Source organism: Taeniopygia guttata, chromosome 5 (assembly GCF_048771995.1).
Source record: "Taeniopygia guttata chromosome 5, bTaeGut7.mat, whole genome shotgun sequence".
In the NCBI taxonomy this organism is placed as follows: domain Eukaryota; kingdom Metazoa; phylum Chordata; class Aves; order Passeriformes; family Estrildidae; genus Taeniopygia; species Taeniopygia guttata.
In genome coordinates, this window is record NC_133030.1 from 3,510,639 (window position 1) to 3,534,665 (window position 24,027).

Sequence of the window (24,027 nt, forward strand, 5' to 3'; positions counted from 1 at the left end):
CTTTACTCATCAAGAGAAAGTTGTGCGGGGTTGATTCTGATGAATGACTTTTTCAGAAAGTCAAGTTATCCTTGACTAGATGCAGATGGCCTAGTAAAAAATGAATGCTGCCAGCAGACATTGTCTTTATCAGTAGTAAAAGTTCAGCAGGGACTAGACTTCCTCATCTCTGGCCAGAGAAACCCAGCCTTCTGTTTCAGCACCATATCACACATTGTCCTAATGAATTCTTGTAACACACTGCAGCTCAGATAAATATGCTTATATTAATGTTTTTTGGCAGTCTGGGGCATGGTACAGAATTGACACAAGTGTTTGGATTCTGCCTGCAGCAGACACTAGGAATTTATGCAGCTCAGAAGTATTGGGCTGTTGTTGGGCTGGTTGGGCCGTGCTATGACCTTCAGTGTTGCAAACTGCAGCTCGCCCCTGCCAGAGCAGGGCAGGAGGGGAGCCTGGAGCAAGGCAGGCTGAGCTCCTGCAGCTCAGGGCTGGGGAGGGAGCAGCTCACTCAGGGCTTCATCCTCACCACTGCTGTGGGAACTTTCCTTCCTCCATTCTCCTTAATTTTTCCTTCTAAGAGCAGAAGCACCTTGAGTTGAGGTGCACAGCTCTGAGGTACGAGCGGGGAATGCTTTGGAGCACACACCCTTCAGAGCTTGAAGCACCACCCCAGGCAGCCTCAAGGACAGCAGAGGATTTGGCCTTTGAAGAACACCCTAGGCAACCAGATTTGAAGTGTTTTTAGTTGTCAGTCTGTGACTGGAACAGCAGCACAGCAGCACACGTGGGCTCTGAGCTGCATTTGGAGTCACACCACATGAGAGCCCCCAGCTCTGCCTGATGCTTTGTCAGGGCTGTAACTTTCTGCTGCAAGTTTGGAAACTCCTCCAGCTGCAGCGGGGGCTTGGTGGCCCCACATTCCCAGGAAGGCAGCTGTCCCAAGGTCCAGCAATCCCACTGGGCCAGGCTGGCTTGTGGCTGGGAGCAAAACCACCCTCCTGCTCTGAGCAGGGCTCTGCTGGGCTGTGCTGGTGGCCGTGCAGCTGATAAAAACCCTTTATTTGCCTGTACAGTGCACCTCTGCCATGCAGCCACACCATAACTTAACCTCCAGGCTTCAGAGTTAAAAATGTCAGAGACTTTCCTTGGAGGAAACATTAGGCAGATGTGATTATTGAACCAGCAGAGCACGTGAAAGAGCACATGCCATTTCCCAAGAAATTCTGGGGCAGGATTTTTCCGAGCAGTGAGGTTACTTTTTTTTTTTTTTTTTTTTTTTTTTGTAACTATGTTTTTCAACATTTCATTTAAATGAATGGGAGTTCTGAGCCATGATTCAGATGAGAATGAGCCATATAAAGAAATAGCCTGAGAACAAATGCAGTTGTATTTCTCATTTCTCCCCTGCACCTCCATACTAAGGTGTCTCAGTGGCCCTGTGTTTTCTTACAATTCCTTTGCATTAAAAGGTCTGGGTTTTGTTTTGTTTTGTTTTTTATGCTGGGGAAGAACAGTTAGTTTTATTTATCCAGCCATTCAAGTCAGGATGGTCAGCCAGGTCTTTCTGTTTCTGCTCAGCCTATTTTTCCAGATTAGGATCTCAGTTCTGCCAGAGTTCATCAGAACATAACAAGTCTATTCATCATTGAAAAAAACAGTGATGCAGCTAAATTATATTTCTACCTATGGGATAGTTATTTAGTTATCAGGAAAAGGAAAGTCCTGCCTGCAACAAGACTTTCTCATTCAAGATTTTCCATGGCTCTAAACATTTGTCTTTTAAAGCCCTATCTGTGGCCTGCAGCCTCTTTGGGACAGAGTCTTCCTGCTGCTCCATTCCTACAGCACCCAGCAAAGCTCTCTCCATGTTACCTGTGTCTTCTAGGAGAATACCATCTTTCAGACCACCCTCACTACTCAAAGACCTTTGGGGTATCACAGCTAACTTCTTTTAGCCCCGGAAGCTGGCAGTTGTGTTTGGATTGCAATCTATATAGAAAACTGCACTTTGTTTATTTGAGTCTCTGCCTTACTTCTACTGGCTGTGCTGCTCTTGGTTCTCCCCACCCTCCTTTAACCAGCTTGCTGTGCTGGTGGAACCAACACCTGCTTGGCAGTGCAGAGATGGCCAAGCCAAGCACCTCAAACCATCATGCTGCAGTGTGAAGCCACAGAAGTTCTGCCAGCATTTTTTTTTTGTGGGAATCGACCCAAGCTGTGCTTACAATGTGAAATTATACAAAGCTCCATACCAGCAGAGAACATAACCTCTGTAGATTTTGGTTTTGCCTCATTTGAATTATATTCCAGTCAACCCTTTTCTTTTCTATGTTACAAGTAGACTTTCATGAAAAACGGAAAGAAAAAAGAAAGGGGAGTTTTCTTCCTGGGATTTTTTTTTTTTTTTTTTTTTGGCATCTCTTTCTGTGCTTTGCATTGGCAACTTGCAACAAGCTGCTTGGGTAGGATTTCTTCAAAAATCTGCTTTTCAGCAAGTTTGTCAGGGAATCTCCCCAGCCAAAGCAAGGGCAGCACTTTGGATCAGTGCACTGGAAGCACACCCATTGAGAGCACACCCATTGCTGTCTGCCAGGCTCCCCTTCCTCTCAAACTGCCCTGGCAGCTTCCCTTCACCCCTCCCAGGACCTGCCAGGGCCCTGGAAAGTCTCCCCTGAATGCCAAGAGCTGCTCCACATCCCTGCTGAGCAGCTGGGGCTCCGAGCACTCTCTGAGGCTATTGGCCCACCACTGTCCTCTGGGTTTATCTCAACTCTACCCCCAGTTTTGTCACTGTATCCTTCAATCCCCTCTCTCCCCATAAAAGTGTCTAGCTGTCTCTTAAACTCACTTTACCATTTGCTTCTTTGACCTCGCTTGGCAACTTATCCTTGTGTTTATTATTTGAGGTGGAATAGTTCTGGCTACATTCCTGGTTTTACTCTTAATTGTCTAATTTTTAGAATGGTGTCAGTGCGGTTGGGGTTTGGGTTTGGGCTTTTTAAAAAAAAAACTCATCACTCTTGTGACCAGGTCTTCTGTTTCATTAGGCTCCCTTGTGCCATCAGGACTCCCAATAACTCAAAGAATCCTAATGAACCTTTTACTGGATCTTCCCAAATATTGCAGCTGGACTTTCTTGTCCATTAGTGCCATTCTGAACTGCATGCACTGCCTTTAATTACTTTTTGGTTAATTGGAGGGCAGGGAGGGGAATGAGGATCTTCCCCAAGCAAGGAAAATCTCAGTGCTTCAGGGAGAAGTTACAAGCAGGGCTCAAGCAGGACTGAGCAGTAGAACCTTCCCAGGTCCTCTGGCAGCTGGTGCCACCTGTGCCTGCTGGTGGCCTTTGGGTGCCCATCTCATGCTAGGAGGAGGACCTGGGGCCTTCCTGGAGCCTCTCAAACTGCTCCAGATTTTTTTCTTGGGCTTCTAGACAAAGTGCAGGGATCCACTTTCTCACCATGCTGGATTTTTGTCAGGTCCTATGGATGACAAAATTAGGCTGCACACAGCAAGCTTTTCTCAGAAACCCCCCTTTTCTGGGGAGCAGAGAGGAGGAAGAAACGCTGGTTTAAGGCACCTACCTGCACCTCCAGGAACTGTTCCCAGCTGCTGTAAGGTGGCTTGTTGGAGCAGTGAAATGAATCCTACTGATATCCTGAAACAGATATGCCTGGTTGGAGTGGCTTCTGAAATGAACAACTTGCTTAACCCACCACAGAAAGAGAAGGGAAGAGGAGGGAAGAGAAGGAAAGAGGAGGGAAGAGAAGGAAAGAGAAGGAAAGAGGAGGGAAGAGAAGGAAAGAGAAGGAAAGAGGAGGGAAGAGAAGGAAAGAGAAGGAAAGAGGAGGAAAGAGGAGGAAAGACAAGGGAAGAGAAGGAAAGAGAAGGAAAGAGGAGGGAAGAGAAGGAAAGAGAAGGAAAGAGGAGGAAAGAGGAGAAAAGAGGAGGAAAGAGAAAGAAAGAGAGGAAAGAGGAGGGAAGAGAAGGAAAGAGAAGGAAAGAGGAGGGAAGAGGAGGAAAGAGGAGGAAAGAGGAGGAAAGAGAAGGAAAGAGAAGGAAAGAGGAGGAAAGAGAAAGAAAGAGAAGGAAAGAGGAGGGAAGAGAAGGAAAGAGAAGGAAAGAGGAGGAAAGACAAGGGAAGAGAAGGAAAGAGGAGGAAAGGAGGAAAGAGAAGGAAAGAGGAGGGAAAAGGAGGAAAGAGAAGGAAAGAGAAGGAAAGAGGAGGAAAGAGAAAGAAAGAGAAGGAAAGAGGAGGAAAGAGGAGGAAAGAGGAGGAAAGAGGAGGAAAGAGCTATTTCTTTACACATCTCCCCTTCCCTTACAGGAACCATCACCTGTCTGAAGGATGGTTGCCTCCAGGTGGGTTCCCCAACTGAAGCAACCTCCTGCTTGGTCAGCACAGTCCATAGCCACAAAGACATGCACCAGAAGCAGATCCTAAGCAGATCCTGTGGCTACAGTCCAGGCAGGTTCACTCTCATGCTTTCCTAAAGCAGACAGACACTATGCTGGATTCACCTACCTCAAAAATATTGGTCCAAGTCAACTCTTGAATTCCAGTTGACACCATCAGGGAGGGAGGAGATCACATTCCCTTTCCTACTCAACATATTGTGTCTCATGAAGTGGCAGGAAAAAGGAGAAATGTTGTCTATACAATGAACTTTCTCCATTTGGTGGGGGGCTACAGAAGCCATGGCACAGGAAGAGTGAGCCAATCCCACTGAGACATCAACCATCAGCCAAAACAACATCAGTCACCATTTTCAGTTTAAGAACACAAGGCAGAGGCATAAAAGATTTGCTCAATTAATTGTGGGATTTTAAATTTTCCAGAAATTGGAAAATTGAGGATACTTGTAAGATATAATAGAGTGCAGCCCCCTCATCTCTCATGTGGAGGTCAAGCTCAGAGAAACTCGGCCTGCTGATCAATCTCTGCATGTCCCAAAAAGAGGAATTGCATGCTGCAAGAGCCAGCATCTGGGGGCTGCTTCTGAGAAATTCATGCAGTAAAGCACTTCCATAAAGGTGGTTTACCTTGCTGATAGAATCCTAAAAACAGGGAAATGAAAGGCAGAGACATGAAATGCCTCTGTTAACAAACACTGTAAAATAACTGGGAATAAAAATTTTGAAAATCTTGTAAACATTTACCAGTGTCCTCTCTGTGCTTGGCAGGCTGGGGGCCGTAAGGATCATCAAACAGCAGAGTAGCAGTAAGTCTTCCACTGAAAAAGTGGTGACAGCAAAAGCAAAAGGACATGCTCTGTCACTCATCAACCCACGCTTCATTTTTTGTAGCCATCTACTATTATTATTTGGCATGTGATTCCCCAAGCAGCAAGCCATGGCTGTAGCTATTTACAGGTCACTGGAAGTCTGGCCTGTGCGGCAGTGCAGTTTTGGTTGTATTTCACAGAAGATAGTTTTATTTATGTTTGACTGATGCAGGCAAAAACCAGAGGCTGCTTTTTCTTTTTTTGGCTTTTAGTATAAACACTCGTGGCAGCTCTCTATTTTGGGTGCAGACTGAAAAACAGATTGTTTTGTAGTTGCCGAGAACTGCTGGGTAAATCAGAGGACATTGTTATTGCAGCTGAGCTTTTCTTTCAAGAGAGCAGGAGGAGTTGCTTTATTTTTTAATTCTATGCAGCTTGATGTGCACTGTTCGCTCCAAATATTTGATGTTTGCCACGCTTGTTATGAGTTTCTCCAGAGAGATGCTGTCTTTTGGCAGCAAAAGATAAAGTTGACTGATACAAATGAGTCACAGTACCCCAACAGTAATTAACAGTGATGCAATACCCAGGCGAAAAAGAGGACTTGAAGAATTAACTGTTGAGTTTTCTTGACGATGCAGCTGCACTTTAAGAGAGAAAGCTCAACCCATCATAGAACTCCATTGTGTACATTAGAGAAAAAAGCTTGGCAAGATACATTAAAGATTTTTGCTAAAGAGATACAAATATTTTGCAAGGGCAAAGGGCGCTGAGGCAGGCTGTACTTACTTCCAAAGAAAAGTAGGCAGTATGACAAAGAAACAGTAATATTTCTTTATCTTCGTTTTCACACTTCATCATCTATGAAAGACTGTCTTTTTCAACCTGCTGAACTGATTTAAGCCACCCCAACCCTAAATTAACTTTTACTTAAAAGTCAGTCTATGACATCCTAATCTAAGAAGTTATCTGTGCTTATGGTTTCAGCCCAGTTCCACAGAAGGCCAGTTTTGCTATTTATAAATGGGATTTTACTTGTTCTATAAAGTCCTTACACAAATCTCACGGGTCGAGAGAGAAGGAATGGTTGGGTAAGAAGACAAAGGATTGAAGCAACTGCTTTATAGCACAATATGAAACTTGACACTGTTTTCTGCTGCCAGTATGGTTCCCAAGTGAGATGGATAAATTGTGGTCAAGACCTGGACAGGTTAACTAGTGGTCATCAGTGCTGGTGGTACCTTTATATACAAAAAAAAGAAAAAAAAAAAAGAAAAAAAAAAAAAAAGGATACTATTGGACAGGGCATTTGAAATTTAATACCAGACATGAAACCATGAAACAAGACATCTGTTGGACTCTCATTTGTTTCTCTTTGAATGGGCTTTAATTGAAAGCTCAGTGAAAAATGCAGGTTACATTTTTAGTGTTATCAATAGTTTGTAACAGCAACAACATCAGAACAGTGATGCTTCTAATATTTATACATTTTCTAATTGGAGATGTCTAAGAGCAATACATTATCAGATATATATATATACACACAATTTCAAGCAATTAAAAGTAAATAATAAACCCCTCCTCCCAAACCCCTGAAATAATATATTTCCTTACACTAATAATGTCTTTTTCACATATACTTGACAAAGAGTCTTTTTTAAGTTACTTATCTTAAGAGAAATCTGTTAATGGAGATCCTGGACCAGCCCCATTAGAAGTTCAGTTTTAAGTTTATACAGCTTGCTAGCCACATAACCAGTGTGGCTTTACATTGTAAACAAATCCCAAATGTCTACAATGATTGAAATTAGTTTTGTGTAAAGGACATCTATGCATCTCACGATAGAATAGATTTAAACCAATACATTAAAAAGAGAGAGAGAAAAGGAGAGAGCTAATTGACAAACAAAACAGTTTTTAGGGTTCAGTTATGCAATTCTTTAAAAACCAAGTTAACTTAATGGTAAGATTCTTATTTTCTGTACAGAGAGGCTCTGGTTCATCTGGCTTTAGCTGCTCTAGAAAGACAACTTTTTAGAAAAGGTTTGATTTGTGAAATTCAAAAGCAGAGCTTCCGACTCGAAAAGTCTGCCCTTTGGCAGTACAAAGGTTACCAGAAGTATCTCAGGTGACAGTTCCTTCGTTTTGTGAGGAAAGATGTCCTAGCACTCAGAAGCCTCAGCATATGCAGGGGTGATGTAAGCGTAGAGCTGACCTTCAACAGGGAGGAATCATCCTACCCACTGCAGGAATTAAAAAGGTACAGCAATTTGTACCTAGGGAAGTTCAAGTTAAAATAACACAAAAAAGGTGGAGACAGACATGAAAGTTGAGCACAGTTTATAGTCATCTTGAAACTGTGGCGGTCTTGCCTACTTTGGTACAAAACCACAAGCAAAAATCTCTTGAACTTATTGACTAGGAGCTTGTGCAGCTCCAGATGGAAGGGTAGGCTGGGCAGAATCCTACATTTTAGTTAACTTGTGTCAAATAGGATGCGAAGACAGCTGCAGCTCTCTGACAGAGGTGATCGAGGATGGCTGAGAAAGCTTGCAGTAGCTTATAATGTCCCATCTGGTATTTTCACTTGTTTGAACTGTCTAAAGGGCCAACTGCAGCTTAGTCATGTTCCTCTGGTGCATGTTGTGATGACGAACTAATTCATCAGACCTGGCAAATTTTTTTTGACAGCTGGGCCACCGGCAACTGAAAGGCTTTTCACCTGTTAACAAAACACCCTGTTATTAGCTGAGCATACAGCTCATCTGAGACACTGCTCTTTGTTTTCTTCCTGAGGAGCTGGCAGAGCCCCTGGCAGGAGGAAAGGCACCCCGGGCTGTCCTGAGAGGGCGTGGGGGTGCCCCCAGCTCCTGGCTCGGTCGTGCCTCCCTACCTCTGCTTCAGCTGATGTTTACCAACAGCCTTTGCAGGTGATGCAGAAAACCTTGCAGTGCTTCATTCCTGGGGACAGGCCCTTGCTGAGCACCGTGCTGCCATGATTATGCTGCTCCTAGCCCTCAAATGAGCAAGTTCCAAAGCCACCCTGGCACGCTCACGAGCGTCAGTCACACCTCGGGCGGCGGTGCGGGTACACTGTTAGTCACCCTGGAAACTGTCAGGGACTTTCTAGAGCTTGACCTCCAGTCAAGGGGAGATTTTTCCAGCTAATTCAACGAGTTTTGGCTGAAGTTCTTTAAACTGGTGAGTGTAAGCGAATATGGTAGAAGCAAAAGAGTTCAGCATGGAGTCTGCTGAGCCAGACTACAAGTTTTCCACTCCTATCTAAATAAAGTGGAGTCATATCTATGGGAGATTCCAAATGCTCAAAATAGCAGTTTTCTAACAGTTTAATGAGCATAGTATTCACTACAAATAACTCCAAGGAAAGCACATTCACATTTAAGAAGAAATGCCACCACTTTTTAACTGTTTAATCTGGTCTCTTGATTTCCTACAGTGTGGAAGTGGAATTTCAGGCTGTGTTTGTGATGCCACAGGAATGCTGATGGAATGCTTTCATTAGCTCAGAGCAGTGCCCCGTGACTCATGCTTCTTCTTTTTTTTTTTTTTTTTCCTCAAAATAAATGCAATATTTTAAAGTATGTTCAGATCTGTGGCTGAGCTCTTCAGTGCTGTCTACACACCTCATCCTCTCTAACACACTCCAGACACACTAGGGTGGTTCAGCCTCACCCAGGCATCTTCTCTTCTTATTTACCTCACACTTTGGGCATTTCACAAACCTAATCCAAATTCAGACAAAAGGAGATTTGCATAAATATGTATTTCTGTTTGCAAACTCCCATGTAAGGCATTTTAGGTGAAATCGAATTTATCCACTTAGCAGAGATGCTGGCAAATGTATCAGCTATCTCCCATGAGTGCATAAAATGTTGGGGGAAAATGGTGCAGATATCAGGGATCACATTTCAATTGCTAAATGTGTCTGTGGATGGATTAAACTTCCTTTGATTTTTTTTTTTTCTTGCTTTCAACAGCAAAGATTGTGGTCTTAGTGAAATTGCTTGTGAAGAAAAAAATCCCTGAATCCTAACAAATAGTTTGGTAGTTGACTAAAATTAGGATAGAATTGCTTGGAAGCCACCTTTGCTTCCTCAAGATTTAACGTGGAACAAGTTAACTTGATCTGGGTGCCTTGTCACATAATTCAGGGGCTTTGAGAAAGAAAGAGGAGTGAAGCAAGGTGGGGATGAAAAATCCCCACCCACCACTCGTGCTCATCCCCCTCAGGAGCTGACACATCCAAAAGTGCTGTCAGGAGTGGCTCCATAGCACCAGCCCAGATCCTGTGCCAGTGGCAGGCAGCAAACCCACAGCAAGGGCTGTGGGGATCAGATCCCAGGGAGCCACGGGGAGCAGGGACAGGGAGAGGAGCTTCACTAGCGCAAAACAGAGCAAATTCTTCACTGTAGCTCATCTGGGCTACAAAAAATTACTGGAGTCATGCAAGTCCTGAATTAGCAGATCAGTTAGCAGTGAAATGTGATGTAGAATGTAGTTTAGCCCAGCTTGCCAGCGTGTTACAACCACTTGCCATTTTGTCTGTCCCAGAACATTACCTCTTGCTGGTTAAGAAAACATCTTTCTTCATGCAAATGCACAGAGACCCAGGCCCTGCAGCTCAACAGGACCATGGGGACAACCCAGGAGCACAGCCTTTGCCATTTGCAGATTGCAAGTGTAGACATGGCCATTGGGTGAAGCATTTATTTGGCCAGAGCCACAGAAAATGCCACTGTTCTCAGGTGAATGATTTCCTTTATTAAAATTTCTCTTTTATTTTTGGAAGTCTGAAATGTGTTTTTTTATGGTCCAGAAGAGAAAAAAGAATTCTTAGCAGGGAGAAAAAGATTTTCAGGCTCCTTGTCCATCTGTACAGAGACTGAATTTAAAAGGTTAACACCAGTATGGAAAACGCCGTGACATCCAACAACATGCCAAAGTGCTTGGTAAACAATTACTTGGTAAAAACACTGCATACATAGCAGAAGGAACAGCAGATGTCAGTCACAGGACTAATTCTAAAATTTAAAACTAAAATACAGAGGTTGCTGCAGTTGCTCCTTAATGGTGTTTACATTTATGTGAGGGCAGAGTAGACTAAAATGGCTTCCCTTTTTCTTCTCCCCTGTATTTAGATTAAATACTATGGTTTCTACCAAAAAAAAAATATATATATATAAAAGGTCCTTGAATATTTGAGTAAGCTTTTACTTTAGTGTCTGTCAGTGTGAGTTTGCAAAAGGCACTGCTTTTATCTGCTGGAGAGATTACAGCACAAGCAGCAGCAGCAAGAGCTTTGCTGTGCTATCCTGCATTAGGCTCAACTGACACTTGGGAGAAGCATGAGTAGGCACGAATACTTTAGATTACAGACCTTTGGCTAAAGCTAGAATTAAAATTTCTATCTTGTAGGGCTCTTTCAGTAAAGGCAGTAGATCAACTTGACATTTGTGGACTGAGACCACGATACTCGTTTCATAATAGCTGACAAAATTTATTTTGCCAAGCTGAAATTTCTTTAAACACCAAGGAAAAAAGCATAGTTTCTAAAATCACCTAAATCCCTTTGTGAAAATTGTCTATCATGCTTGGGGAAAACAGCCACACTGAAAAATCAGCACACTGAAATTCTTTCTGCTGTTCTGAATATTTAAATCTTGGATAAGACACCTTCTAATCATGTAATTTACAACAACATTGATTTAAAATTTATAAAAAAATAAATATAAATGTGAAGAAAAGTTTACGCACTTGTTTTACCTGTATGAGTCCTGGTATGAGTCTTCAGATGATCAGATCTGGAGAACTTTCTCTGACAGGTTTTACACTGAAAGGGCTTCACACCTAAGAGGCAAAAACAAAAAAAAAAAAGTCCATTCTTATGTCCCAACATTTTTGGAAGGGCAAATGAAATCAGATATTTCTGAAGTTTCAAAAGCCTGGATTTTTTTTTTCCTCTTTTTTTGTTCTAGTTTCTGTAACTGCTCCTCCATCCATGTGCCTACACATTATTACAGAAAGTTAGTAATTAATGAGGCCACCACCCCTTGTAACCTCCTCTTCCAGTGCCTGGGTCTGAAGCATCTGAACAGCTCCACCATAAACAAACCCCACCTAAATCATCTGCAAACATTGTTAATCCTGACTTGAGGTTTTGCACTGAACATATCCTGCAGCAACAAATAGGACATAGGAAAAATCAGGGTGCAGAAATCTATTTTCATGTGCTCCCAATAGATTTAACTTACTTCACATTACTAATTTATACATGACACATAGGTCTTGGGCAAATTTTACAGATTGGCAAATTTTTCTTGCAGAACTGTTTCATTTTAAACACTTAAAATTGGGTGTAGAGTACAGAACAAACTGCTTCATTATGAAAGCTGTTTCAAAAGATGGTGTCAGGATGTAAAAGTCACCTAAACAACCACAGTAGTGCTAAAAGGCCAGTTAAAACATAGCCATGGCCTTCTCCTAAAAATAACTTCAAGAATTTGGTTTTATGAGCAAACATCAGAAAAATAGCAAGTTGAGGAGTATCACTTCAGGATCACAATTCCCATGAACAGATGCACTCTAATTAACAGGCAGGTCTTGTCCACAAACCTGTGTGTCGTCTTTGGTGCCTTTTGAGTTGGTCTGAACGAGAAAATCTTCGTTCACAGTCTTTAAAATCACACTGATAAGGCTTTTCACCTGGAGAGGAAAAACAGCTTTTTAGAAAATGTGGCAAAATGAGGGAACACCTCAAGCTCTGAAAGACTTCTCCTCAGTCTGAAGCAGTCCAGTGGCACACCAGGACTGATTTGTCATAAAGCCATCCACTCTGCTGGAAAGGCTGGCAAAATTCTGCTGCATTGACACTGATACTGAATCTTCTTACTCTCAGAAAATTAGAGGTTAAAGCTGCAAGAAATTTCTGGTTAAGGGATTTTTTTTTTCTCTGCTGGAAAAGAACAGGAATGTCTCGGTTTATATTTCTCTAAAAACCCCATTAAACCCTTTCATATCACTTGTTTCAGTAGCACATAATCTGTACAGAGGAACAACTCTCAGTTTGAACTAAATTTAAAGCAAAAACGAAATAAGCTCTATCCGTACAGGTGACAGTTTTAACCACATTAATTAGAACAAAACTGAGAAAAAAAATTTCAACCTCAGAAAAATACATTATTTTCCTCAAAACACAAATTAGGTTTCTTCCATAAAGTGCTATTAAATAGAATTTCTCACGTAGCTGCACAGGTCCCACAGACAAAGCCATTAATTATTGCAAAGCCTCATGTAAATATAAACTCTTCCCCTCCTCTCATGCAGTTCAGCAGAGATCCTCAGGGTGGGATTTCTCTGGGATGAAAAGTAAGATCCTGAGTTTTTTAGAAAAAGAAATCCCCACAGGCCAATGTCTCAAATGAACATGGATTTCAATGCAAAAGCATTCACATAAACATGCAAAAAGAAATGCAGCAACTGAGGAAAGAATGAAATACTGCCAGCAGAGCACAGAGGTGGTGAAATTTGGGCAAGTTAAGCCAAAACAATCCTTACGCTGTTACAGGAGCCCCATGATCTTCCAAGTCTGACTGACTCCTAACCTAAGGTTCCTTTGCACAACCCCAGAATCCTGCTGAAGCCTCAAACATTTACTACATTTAATAAATATCTTAATAAATCTAAATTCCATTACATGACATTTATGCCCACAGAAAATCTGGTTCCAGTGGCACAGCAGAGAGCCTTGGCAGGAGCAGGAGTGGGACTGCAAAGCTGGGAGGATGCTGGGCTCTGTCTGGGAGGGACACATGGGAGCAGCTCTGCCTGCTGTGGGAACTGAGGTGCAAACCAAAGGTCCTGAGGCACCTTGTCCTACAGGCAAACACCACCTGGAGTGGGCAGGGGGTTTGCTTTCTCTCTGTTTCATTTTAACCTCCATTGCAGGTGTCTGCATGTCTGATTCTAATGTGGTGAGGAAATACATTCTGCTTGTGCAGGTATTCTGAGACACCAAAGCCAACCAGTCGAGTTTAAAGCAGATGCCTTTTGATCCAGGTGTCAGAGAACAAACAGCACATTAAGGAGAGCGTTCCAAAATTCCTCCTGGTGTAGCGAAAATAAAAGTTTTACAAAAGCAACTAAATCTGCAAGAACAAGCTGACTTCCTGTGACAGTCACCCCAAGGAGTTCCCGATTCTCAAACCTAGGTGTGGACAATTTCTATGTCTGCTGTGCTTAATTTATTAGCATAGGAGATTAAAGTTGCCACAGGTGTTTGAAATAGTTCCATACACTTTGACCACAACGACTCCCCGGGGGGTGCCTGCTTTTCAGAAACCACTTACTTCCCAGGAATTCAGCCCTTTGGCAGATTTAAGAGGGGGAATGTCAGCAGAGCAGAATGCAGTGACAGGATGATTGTCTGCTAATTGCAATATAAACTTAGAAGCTGGCTAAGGAGGCATTGGAATAAAACAGCATAAAGGATCTGATGGCATGCACATGAAAGTATTTCTTTAATTACTTTGGAAAATTATCTTGATTAAAATAAAGTTAGCTTTAAGCCATGCAGATATTAAAGGAAGCAATCTAAAATGTTTACATAGGGATATGATGACACTGAGAAGAAGCTGAAAAGCAAATAAACAAAAAGAGGCATAACACTAGACAGAAATCCTAATTTCCCTTTCCTTCTACATCTTCTATGTCAGCTGCAAAGCTGACTGTCACATGCCTGTGAGCTGCCATAAATTTCCTCAGAACAGGATGACAGAAACATCCCAGATCAGAAAAAGTCTCTTAGAACCCCATGAAATTCCTACAATGAGAGTGTCACATTCCCCCAGCCCACTAAAGCCCCTTCTGTAAAAGGCTAAAGTCTCTTTCTGTATGAAAATATCCAGTAATGCTGTCACCTCCTTATGGGAACACACACAGTCCTAAAACAAAATAGGAGATGCAGATGGAGCTTCACCAGCCCTTCTGCCTGAGACATGATTACTTTCACTACTGAAAGAGGGCATGCAAAAGAAAGGGCATAATGAAATCATAAAGATGAGAGAGGGTAGAGGAACAAGCGTGAATCTGCCTTTGCACCTATTGCAATAAATTATTCTAATAAAACTGATTTTGTCAAAAGCAGTTAACTTAAACTAAGGGAAGTGTGCACGTTTTCTCTGGAGCAAATTCATTTTCTCAGGTGCATGGGAAAACAGAAATTCTACTACTGTAGCAGTTGCACAAAATAGTCACAGTCATGGCTTTTAATTAAGGAGTTCTGCAAGAGTAAAAGCCTGTTGCTAACAAAAACAGATGAGAAAAGGAGGCTGATTCTGAAACCAGAGACTGTAAGTGGGAATCGGAATCTGAAAGCTGGTCTATACATCCTTCACCAATTTAAACCCCTTTTCTTAAATAAGTGTACCCACTAAATCAAACAAGTCCCATAATCACAACTTTTCGTTGCTAATCCTACATTTTTATTTAATACAATTTGCTTTAGCAAACACACAAAATACATGTTGATTTATTTACTAGCGAGCCTTTATAGTTAACATTTGCTGTCATCTTCACGCCATAGCTCAGCTGTGACATGTCACTACCATTCTGAAATTAATCTTGTATTTTAGATTCCTAAGCATTTTTATTTTATGCTGTAGAAATATCAGCCTGAAAGGATGCAGCCTGACACCCTACCATAAAACCCTCCTGATCTACAGATTCTTATATTCAACTGCAGATCATACCTGCAGCTGAGCCTATTTAGGCAAAGAATATCCCTGGCAGACAAGCAGAAGATTTTCTCTTTGCAAACCTACTCGGCTTTGTGTTAGAATAAATCCAGTTTTCCCACTGAGTGGCACTGAACCCAAAGGGTCTCTGGCAAGAATGCTGATGCTCCCACCAGAAGTGAAATTTATGGAGGTCTAGACATCAATTTGTTTCTGCAAGGAACTGCCTGAAGCCTGCCACAGAATGACAACTCACCTTATTTGCTGCAAAGTTGAAAAGTTTGATGTATTTCTGCATCTCCTTTCAGAGGCCTATCTGCTGCACCAAAATACACCAAGATAAGAAAAAAGCTTTTTTGGCTGTACATGTTTCAATGAAGGCATTGTTAGAACAGATAAGCAGCCTTGGAGGGTACAAAGTGTTAACATATTTTCAGCTGAGGCTATTTGAAACGTTGGTAAAAACTGATTAAAGAATACAACTTTGTGTTTCAGGGCCTTGCTTGGTTTTGCAATACAGCAACTGGGAAAGAAGGCTGGAAGATCTGATGAGCCAGTCTTTTGTATGTATCTATTACAGAAATAAAAAATATAATCTAGAGCAAACAATATCCTGCAAAGATACAATCTGTTGGTTTAATATAATATATATGTAACAGCTTGTTTTCAAATCATGTGTTCATCATTTAAAAAATGACCAAAATCTTTGACCTACCACTGCACTAAGACAGCATAAGGTGAAGGAGCCCCAACCCATAAGTGAGTCCAGAACCACCTTACAGGAAGATTAATAAATTCTTTTTGTTTGATGAGGAGAGGTGTAACACAGCCACATGATTTTTGGAGAAAACTGGTTCAAAATTTTGGTTTTGACATGCAGGAGAAATAAGTCAGGGTTAGACAAACACATGAAGTTGCAAAGGAGATGGATCTGCATTACAACAGTGGGCTTGGCTGCCCAGGACTCCTGAAGAGCGTGGCAGTGGAAAACCTTCATGGCCAGACTAAGTCCAGACCATCCACACATCCAGCAGCCAGAAAGATATGATAACTGGGAAGTTATCCCCTCCAGATGCTCCTACACTTCACCAAACACTCCCAAAATCTAGGACTGGCAGACCACAGGAGGAGACTGGATATTAAGAGCATCATATTCTAAGCCTCTACAGCAGCTGGGAATTTGGTAAGTAGAATTCCCAGACCATAATAATTGGAAATGTCCAGTACCCATTCAACAGGCTGAGGACAAAACCCTGCCAGATGATACAGGGAAAATCTCCCTTCTGATCCTAAATCTGAGCTCCTCAGCCAGGCAAGCTGTCCCAGAAATTTTCATTCCAGCAGTGCACCATCCCTTGCTTCCTCTCTTCAGCTGCAACCAGCCTCAAAACCTTACACAGCAATGCTGGCATCAGCAAACACGAGCTTTGGGAAACAAGCTGCTCTCTTTTCCCAAAAGTTTGAGAAATAAATAATTTTTTGCTTTCAACATATCAAAATGTGTGTGCAGGAGGATCTGTTCCCACCTGTACAGAAAAGGTGTTTGAGGAGGAAAAAGTGGTTTTCCTCTACCCATTTGGGGCCTCTATGGCCCCAAAGACAATGGGACCCCTCTAACCCCTCTTGGGGTGTTAGACAGACATAGACCTACTCTCCATGGCTTTTGGGGGTTTTCTGACTCTACAAGCCTCCATTATATATGATATAATATAGAAAATCTTCTCCAGCTAAGGAAAAAAGAACCATAACATATGTAAGCTTGTGATTGATCCAGAAATAACACTGGGAAAGCCAAGCGACTAAATGGAATAAAATACAGGACCATGGCAAACAAATAATGACTCCTAAAACTCAGAGGAAATCAATTTAGGAATGAAGGATATAGTGATTGTGAGAAAAATTTCAGAACTGTTTCAGCATAATGGAGAAAAATGCTAAATTTAATGGCCTTCAAAAGATTTCCAAATGTTCTTGGTTCCAATTTATTTATAGAAAATAGAATAGCATTTCTGTAGACCTTCCCTTCTAAAAATGAGCTTGCATTTACAGTCTAAAGTATTTTAAACTTTTAATTTCAGCAGCTCTGAAGACAGCTGTCTCAATATTTTCTGACCTGCCCATTCATTAATTAAATGTGCTTTGTGTGCACTTCTCACAGTTTACACAATTAACTGACTGAATGGTCTCCAAAAGGAGAAGGTTGCAACTATCTTTTATGAGATGTTAGACAATCTGCTAGGTCACCCAGCATGAGCTGCCTTCCTGCTCTCTTTCATCCCTTTGGCCTTCCATCACATCAATGGTTAACTGAACATCCATATTTACAGATTACATCCACAGACTTCCAGGTAAGCACAGAAAGAACTTTCTAAATAAGAATATCACAGGCAATCAAAAAAAAAAAAAGTATTGAAAACCCCTAAGGATCTATCTAAAGATATATCATAATTTTACACATCCAACTCTATCAATCTTCCAATAGGGGAAATAAGTCTGTCTACTCTTTGGCAAGGTGCAGCAGAGTATTTGATTTCCACACTTTGAGGTCTTATTTCCTGAACTCAGAGAGAATCTTGACATTAGCCTACAAATGACTGGCTTCAGGCTCAATTCTTCATGGAAAGATCCCATAGCAGGGAACCTTCTGCCCATCCCTGCCTACACCCCCAACCAGAAACGGTTTACACAGGACAACCTGAGGATGCTGAATGTCTAGGCTCCTCTTGCAGAGGAAACATCTTCATAATTGACATTAGATGAGATTTGGAGTGAGATTCAGCGGTCTCAATGGAGGGTGGAAAGAAGAAAAAAAAAATTAAAAGAAAAAACAACTCACAGCCCTGTAACAGTAAGAGAGGGACGGAGGTGATTTGCTTGCTGTGTTTTTCTTAGCTAGATCCAGAGAGCCTTCAGCTCCAAAAGAGGGGTTGCCAGGTGACAAAGAGGGGGTGCCAGGTGACAAAGAGGGGTTGCCCAAGTGACAAAGAAGGGTTGCCCAGCTGACAGAGCACACGCTCACTCACCTGATGGATTCTCGCGCTCTCTGACCTGGCAGAGCATTTCTTGCCCCTTGTGCCATCTCAAACCCCCCCTGCCCACTCTGCTGTGCCATGATTTATACCCACCAGTGTGCTTTCTGCTGTGCATCTGCAAGTGGGACAGCTTGAAGTATCTCTTGTTGCAGCCAGGGTAGGCGCACATGAAGGGACGCTTCTCGTTCGTCTCGCTCGCTGACCGCACGATGGTGGGAGCCACCCCGGGCACGCGCCGGACGTCCTGCAGAGACACAGACCTGCTGAGGCCACCTGGGTGCCCTCAGCTTTGGCTTCACACACTCTGGTCGCTCAGCACCTCCCCAGGACAAAGAGATACTTGGATAGATCGTACTGCAAACAGGGAATTTTGCTTCATTCTACAGCAACAACCTTAGTGTGCCTTAATCGGTTCTTTGCAGAATGTTAAAATTATCCAAAGGTGAAGCACAGTGAGCTCTGCTTAGTGAATTCCATCACCAATGTTTGTATGAGAGATTGAAGGGCCCACACCGACCTCATGTATAACCACACAATCCTGGCAGAAATCCCATTGCCACAGAAAATAGTTTCAAGTTTATACCAGGGTGAGAGGAAAGAGCATGAGCCAGAGGAGTATTGTCCCTTTTATTTTAAATACTCATATAAAGCTACAGGACAAGGAAATGGATGTCTTGGATTAACACAAACTGATTAACAACAAAACAAAAACAACTGTCTAGGTGGAGCTGGTGAATAGTTCAGCCTTAATGCATTTTGGCCACTGTCACAATGTTCAAAGATGATCTCCTCCTTCTGGGGTAATTAACTTCCTTAAACAAAGTCAACCATTTACTTTTATTCACCCAACAAAAGCCAGCTCAGGACCCTGTTTCTGAGAGCTTGCCACTGAATAATGACTTGCTAAACTACACAGAAAAAATAAAAGGAGAAAAGATGCTATCTAAAAACACAGATGTAAGTTGACAACACAGAACAACACAGAAGAGACAGATACTCTGTAATGACTTTGCCATCAGTTTTAACAAGGCATATCTTTTACAGGGGTATTTAATAATGATATGACTGCCTCAGAAAAGGAGGAAATGAACTCCTATGAATGGTAAGTTCCTCCCAAATATTCACTAATTACTTAGTTATTAAGAAACAATCACATATTTAGTTTTAAGGAAATACATTTGAATCAGTAAAGTTCCAGAAACACGTAAAAGCAAAATATCATCTGACACTTTCATATATGTAGTTATTAGATATAGTTCTGTAGATCTAGATTAGATATGTAGTTATATTAGATATGACCACAAAGGCTCCACGTGACCAGAGTGATTGGAGCTGGGAGCTGGAAACTGGCCCACGCATTTTGGACCATCCTGAGAAGCTGGTAAGGTAAGTCAGCACAGAAAGGAATACTGCCTTGCAGACATATTTCAGAAGAAGAGATGAGCAATTTTAAATGACTGTGCCAGAAAGAAATCTTATGTTAGAGTGTAATGGCTTCAGTGAGGTCAGGACACCTTTGTAAAACCTCTCTTGACAACACAGGGAAGCCACAAATCAAGGATGGCTTTACAAACAGCAGTGAAGCAGTGAGTGCACACTGTAAACAGGCATAAGTTTTGCTTCCCTGTGAAGAATGCCCTACAATACTCACTTGTATGCCTCTAAAGACCCCATGGGTGTGTATTCTGTACTGGGCCCCACAGCTGTACAACATGGGAGCACTGTGGTTCTCATTTTCATATCCCGCTGTGTGTCTGTAAGCAAAAAGGGAAATAACAAAAAAAAAATAAGTATTTTTCAGTACTCAGCTCCATGTGAGAGGTTTCTGTCCTTAAGTCAGTGGTAACATATGCAGAGTTTGCTTTCACAGCCATGATATCCAAGATCAAGTCAAATTAACTAAAGGAAACCTGTTCTGCCTTCATTCACGTGGATCTGCTCCCACTGGCACGCTGCACTGACTCCATACATACATCTATTAGTATCCATTAAGGCGTCCAGGGAAAAAGGAAAAACACAAAAAAAGAAATTGCCATGATCTGAACTCTGATGTATTTCCACAAAGATTTTAGGTAAGAGGGAAAAATTCACATAGCAGCACAAGGGTGTCATGTGCACATGTTCACGTTATTTATCAGTCGAACATGGGACTGGCTATTGCTAATATCTTTTGGAATGAGCAAAATGCCTCAAGTTTCACATTAAGTGCAGTGGATTTTTGTCAGCACCTCATGACTCAGATATTACCCGATACTACCAAGCAAGTGATGACATTTATAAGAATAGCAGTCATGTACTCATAAACAGAGATTACAAATCAGTGTCTAAACTATTTATCCCATGTATCAGCTTGCAGGATACACTACAAATTAACCCTTTATAAAAATAAAATTAGAAAAAAAAATAGCCTATCCCTTCTAGGTATAAATTTTCACAACAGTTTTATGAATTTGATCATTTTGGTGTGTTTTGTGGTTGCCACAGCCATATGTTTTGTCTAATTATGCTCTTCAAAATCCTATGTTCTCCTCCTGTCCTGAATGTTGGGACACTGCTGTGTGACCTGTTTGCAGCCTTCCTAATGCCAGAACCATGTAAATTCATTTTAGGTTTAATTTTTGAACAAGTATGTTACGTTATCACTTGTAGAAGTACACACTGGCAATGGTAAGTGTACATGTTTTGCACAGCAGCAGAAATTAGAAAGCCCAGAACAAAACCCCAGGGTACACAGCTAGGGACAAAGATGGATATGTAGGATGTTATCCCAGTCTTTGCCAAATGCTTGCAATAGCAATTTGAAGGGGTCCCTGAGGTCCAGACTCTCATTTCAATGGTCCTTCCTTTCCCTTCACTCAAAGTTCATGTGCAGAGTAGAATTACAAGGAAGTTTTAAACCTCTTAAGTGATTTGCAGAGCAGGCAGTGGAGCTGGAATGTGGGACATGTCTAAAGGGTTTGTGAGCCTGGCTGCAGAGGAGGGGAGCAGTGTCTGAGCAGCTCTGCCTGCACAGGCTGGGCTGCACTCCTCACCACTGGCACAACTGGCAGGCTGCCCCTGGCTGAGGTGTTCTCTGAGGTCAGCTCCTTCACTGCTCTACAGTGCTCACTTCAAATCCTGGCTCCACCTGCCTGTTCAAATCAAAAGCTACATCTTTTGGGAAGGTATGCTCTGCTTATTTCAATTTTAATTCAGTTTTAGGGTTCGTAATGAAATAAGATATGGGGGGTGGCAAGAAAGCATCTCTGTTCTATAGAAATATCTGTAATAATAGATAAAGAAGATACTGATTTAAATTGATTAAATCTGATTAGCTGATTTAAATGGATTAAACTATACTGTAGATATGCATTATGCCCAAATAAATAGGGTCTCCTCTCTGCTCAGAGCACACAAGTGGCCTTTTGCAACCTAATTCAAGTAACAAATTGCCATTTGCTATCACCATTTTATCAGCACAGATTCCCTACCAGCATCAAATTAAAATTTTCCTCTCTGTTTAAAGGTAGCAAGTCCGTATATGTTAAAAAAAAAAAAAACAAAAAACAAAAAACAACTGGGAAGAGGGGTGTTGAAATCCTCCAGTGCACTTTGAAACAGGAATGGAATGGAATGGAATGGAATGGAATGGAATGGAATGGAATGGAATGGAATGGAATGGAATGGAATGGAATGGAATGGAATGGAATGGGAACCACCATTGATAAGGAGGAAACTCTGCAGCAGGAGCTGTTGCTGACCTGTAGCACAGCAGTAAATCAAGGGTAAATGTGAACTTCAGCACTGGTCACCCTGAGTGTGACCTCCCCTTCACGCCTGTCCTAACAACCTTAAACACCACAATAAACAACAGACACAAAGGCTGATAAGAATTCCCAGGACAGAAACTTTGTAAGGAGAAGCAGCAATATGTAGTAAAATCTTATACCATAAAACACAGCCCCACTTTCCCTCCAAATTCTCATGGTTTTCATCTTTCAGTGATAACATTTTTTGTAAGGACCAGTCAGTTCTGAAATAATTCCTCCTGGGAATAAGAGGCAGAACAAAGACCCTGCCTGTGCCCTAAGGAATGAGAGGTATCCTCCAGATTTCCATCTCAGTTTTTGTTGAACAGTTAGGAAGCCTTCCTCGACAACCAGCCTTTTACATATTTCCTCCCCTCATTTCTAGTTATACTTCACTAAAACTGCACATACAACTGCAAAGCCATGAAGATTAAAACCTGTTTTCTGAGCCCCTTGACCCATAATATTCTAAGTCCTTAACCATCTCCCTAGGAGAGATGCTTTAATAACGAGGAGCCCTATTTCCCATTTTACATTGGGCACATTTCCATCAGCATTGGCTGGTACTCAGCATGGCCATATGGCTGCTGACAGCAAAATGGATCATGAGAGATTTCTTGGTTAAAACACTATTTACCCATTATGGAGCACTGTGGAATAATCTGACCTTTGGGGAGATAGAAATTAGCAGGTGGGTATTCCTTCCAGTCAGTGAGAAACTGGAACACTGAAGGAGGAGTTTTCACAAACTTTCCCTACACGGCTGCTCTCTTGAAGTTCAGCCTTCACTCTGCATCCATGGTAACCTCCTGGGGAAATAGAGTTCTTTCCCTTCCAGCCTCTTCACTCCATACTTTAGCCATGATTTATGCCACAAAGTCTACATCACAGTTGGCACAGTTGGCTTGTTTCATATGGCTGCAGTTTATATGCTACAATAAAGGCAGGGATAGGAGAACAGATACAAATCTAAATCCATTATTAAACTCAAACACCTGCTTTATTGCATGCAAGAGATAATGCAATGCCACATACACGAGGAATACAAGTGACTGGTGAATTTATACCTGCAGTACATTAACTAAATGGAAATCTCCAGAGGGTAGCACAGTCCTTAACTTTCATCTTTTCTAGTCAAGCACTCTGTGTTAAAGTAGGCAAAGAGACAATGCTTTATAAACTCAGCTGAATTAACCAAAGAAGAAAAAAAAAGCCAGAAAAAAATCCCCAGTAAGGCCCAGAGTCACACTAAGGAGAGACACTAAACTGATCCCTCCGCAGGTCCTAAAAGGACTCAAAACTAAGCACGACCAGATGCAGCCAAACTGCCCTGCCAGGATCCAACACAAATTTTTGGCTGAGCAAGGGCTGAAGGATTTAACCTCACAGTCCAGCTCTGCCATTATTTGTAAATATACAACTCCCTTTAACTTCAATCAGAACTGCTCAAAGCCAGAAATGGACTGTAAATATTTAGAGTTTGGGTTAGTTGGTGAAAAAAGGACTCAGTGTATTTTGTTCTTTGGATCTAGACAGCCAGAACTGGAAACACAGCCATAAAATGTAATTCTAGATAACTGGGAAACAAAGGCTGATACTCACAAAGGAAGAGCTCTGTGCTGTAGAGTATTTAGAAGTACTTGCATTTACCATTAGCCCAGCAAATCCTTAACACTCGCAGAGTAGCTCTTTTAAAATGATTAATCTCGGAGTTGTACAGATTGTACAGAGATTAATAAAAATGAAGGGTTTACAGATGAGAATGTGTGATGAAAAACAGAGCAGCTTTAGAGAGTTGTATCAATCTAAGTGGTTATAAAAAAAAAAACTCATAAAAGATGACATTCTAATCTGAATATTTCAAAAAAATAATCAAGCTGCAATTTCTCTCTCACACCATTTTTACTTTGTAAAACTGAAATTGCCTGTCCAATGTATGAAGCAGCTACAACTTAATCTGAAGAGTTAAGCTTTTTATTATTATTTCATAAACCAAAAAAGGGAAGCTTTAGGACACACTGAGGAGAGCTAGAAAATTTCAGATGAAACGTGAATACACATTGATTCATGAGATTCAGACTTGGAAGAATAAAAAAAGCCAGAAAGCAAGATTACATAAAACAGGCACCACATTAAGCTTCAATTTAATTGTGTTTCACTGCAGGAACAGGAATTTTAGGGGTTAGAAACAGAGCCAAAAATGAGGCAAAGTGAGGGTGTGGGCTAG

At 41.7% G+C, this 24,027-nt stretch overlaps 1 protein-coding gene across 2 annotated transcripts in view; it reads right to left on the reverse strand.

Moving 5' to 3' along the window:
- Positions 1 to 6,592: 6,592 nt before the first annotated feature.
- WT1 (WT1 transcription factor) overlaps positions 6,593 to 24,027 on the reverse strand; it is a 33,135-nt gene continuing 15,700 nt past the window's right edge. Inside the window, exons 5-9 of one of the 2 annotated variants that reach the window (XM_012573763.5) lie at positions 19,664 to 19,766; positions 18,106 to 18,256; positions 11,862 to 11,951; positions 11,013 to 11,096; positions 6,593 to 7,950 (exon numbers count right to left, since the gene is read on the reverse strand). In XM_012573763.5, the coding sequence (XP_012429217.1) occupies positions 7,829 to 7,950; positions 11,013 to 11,096; positions 11,862 to 11,951; positions 18,106 to 18,256; positions 19,664 to 19,766 (550 nt within the window). In that variant the 3' untranslated portion in view covers positions 6,593 to 7,828. Of the gene's footprint in view, positions 7,951 to 11,003; positions 11,097 to 11,861; positions 11,952 to 18,105; positions 18,257 to 19,663; positions 19,767 to 24,027 lie in introns of both variants that reach the window. The other variant, XM_002195619.6, reaches the window with a different exon arrangement.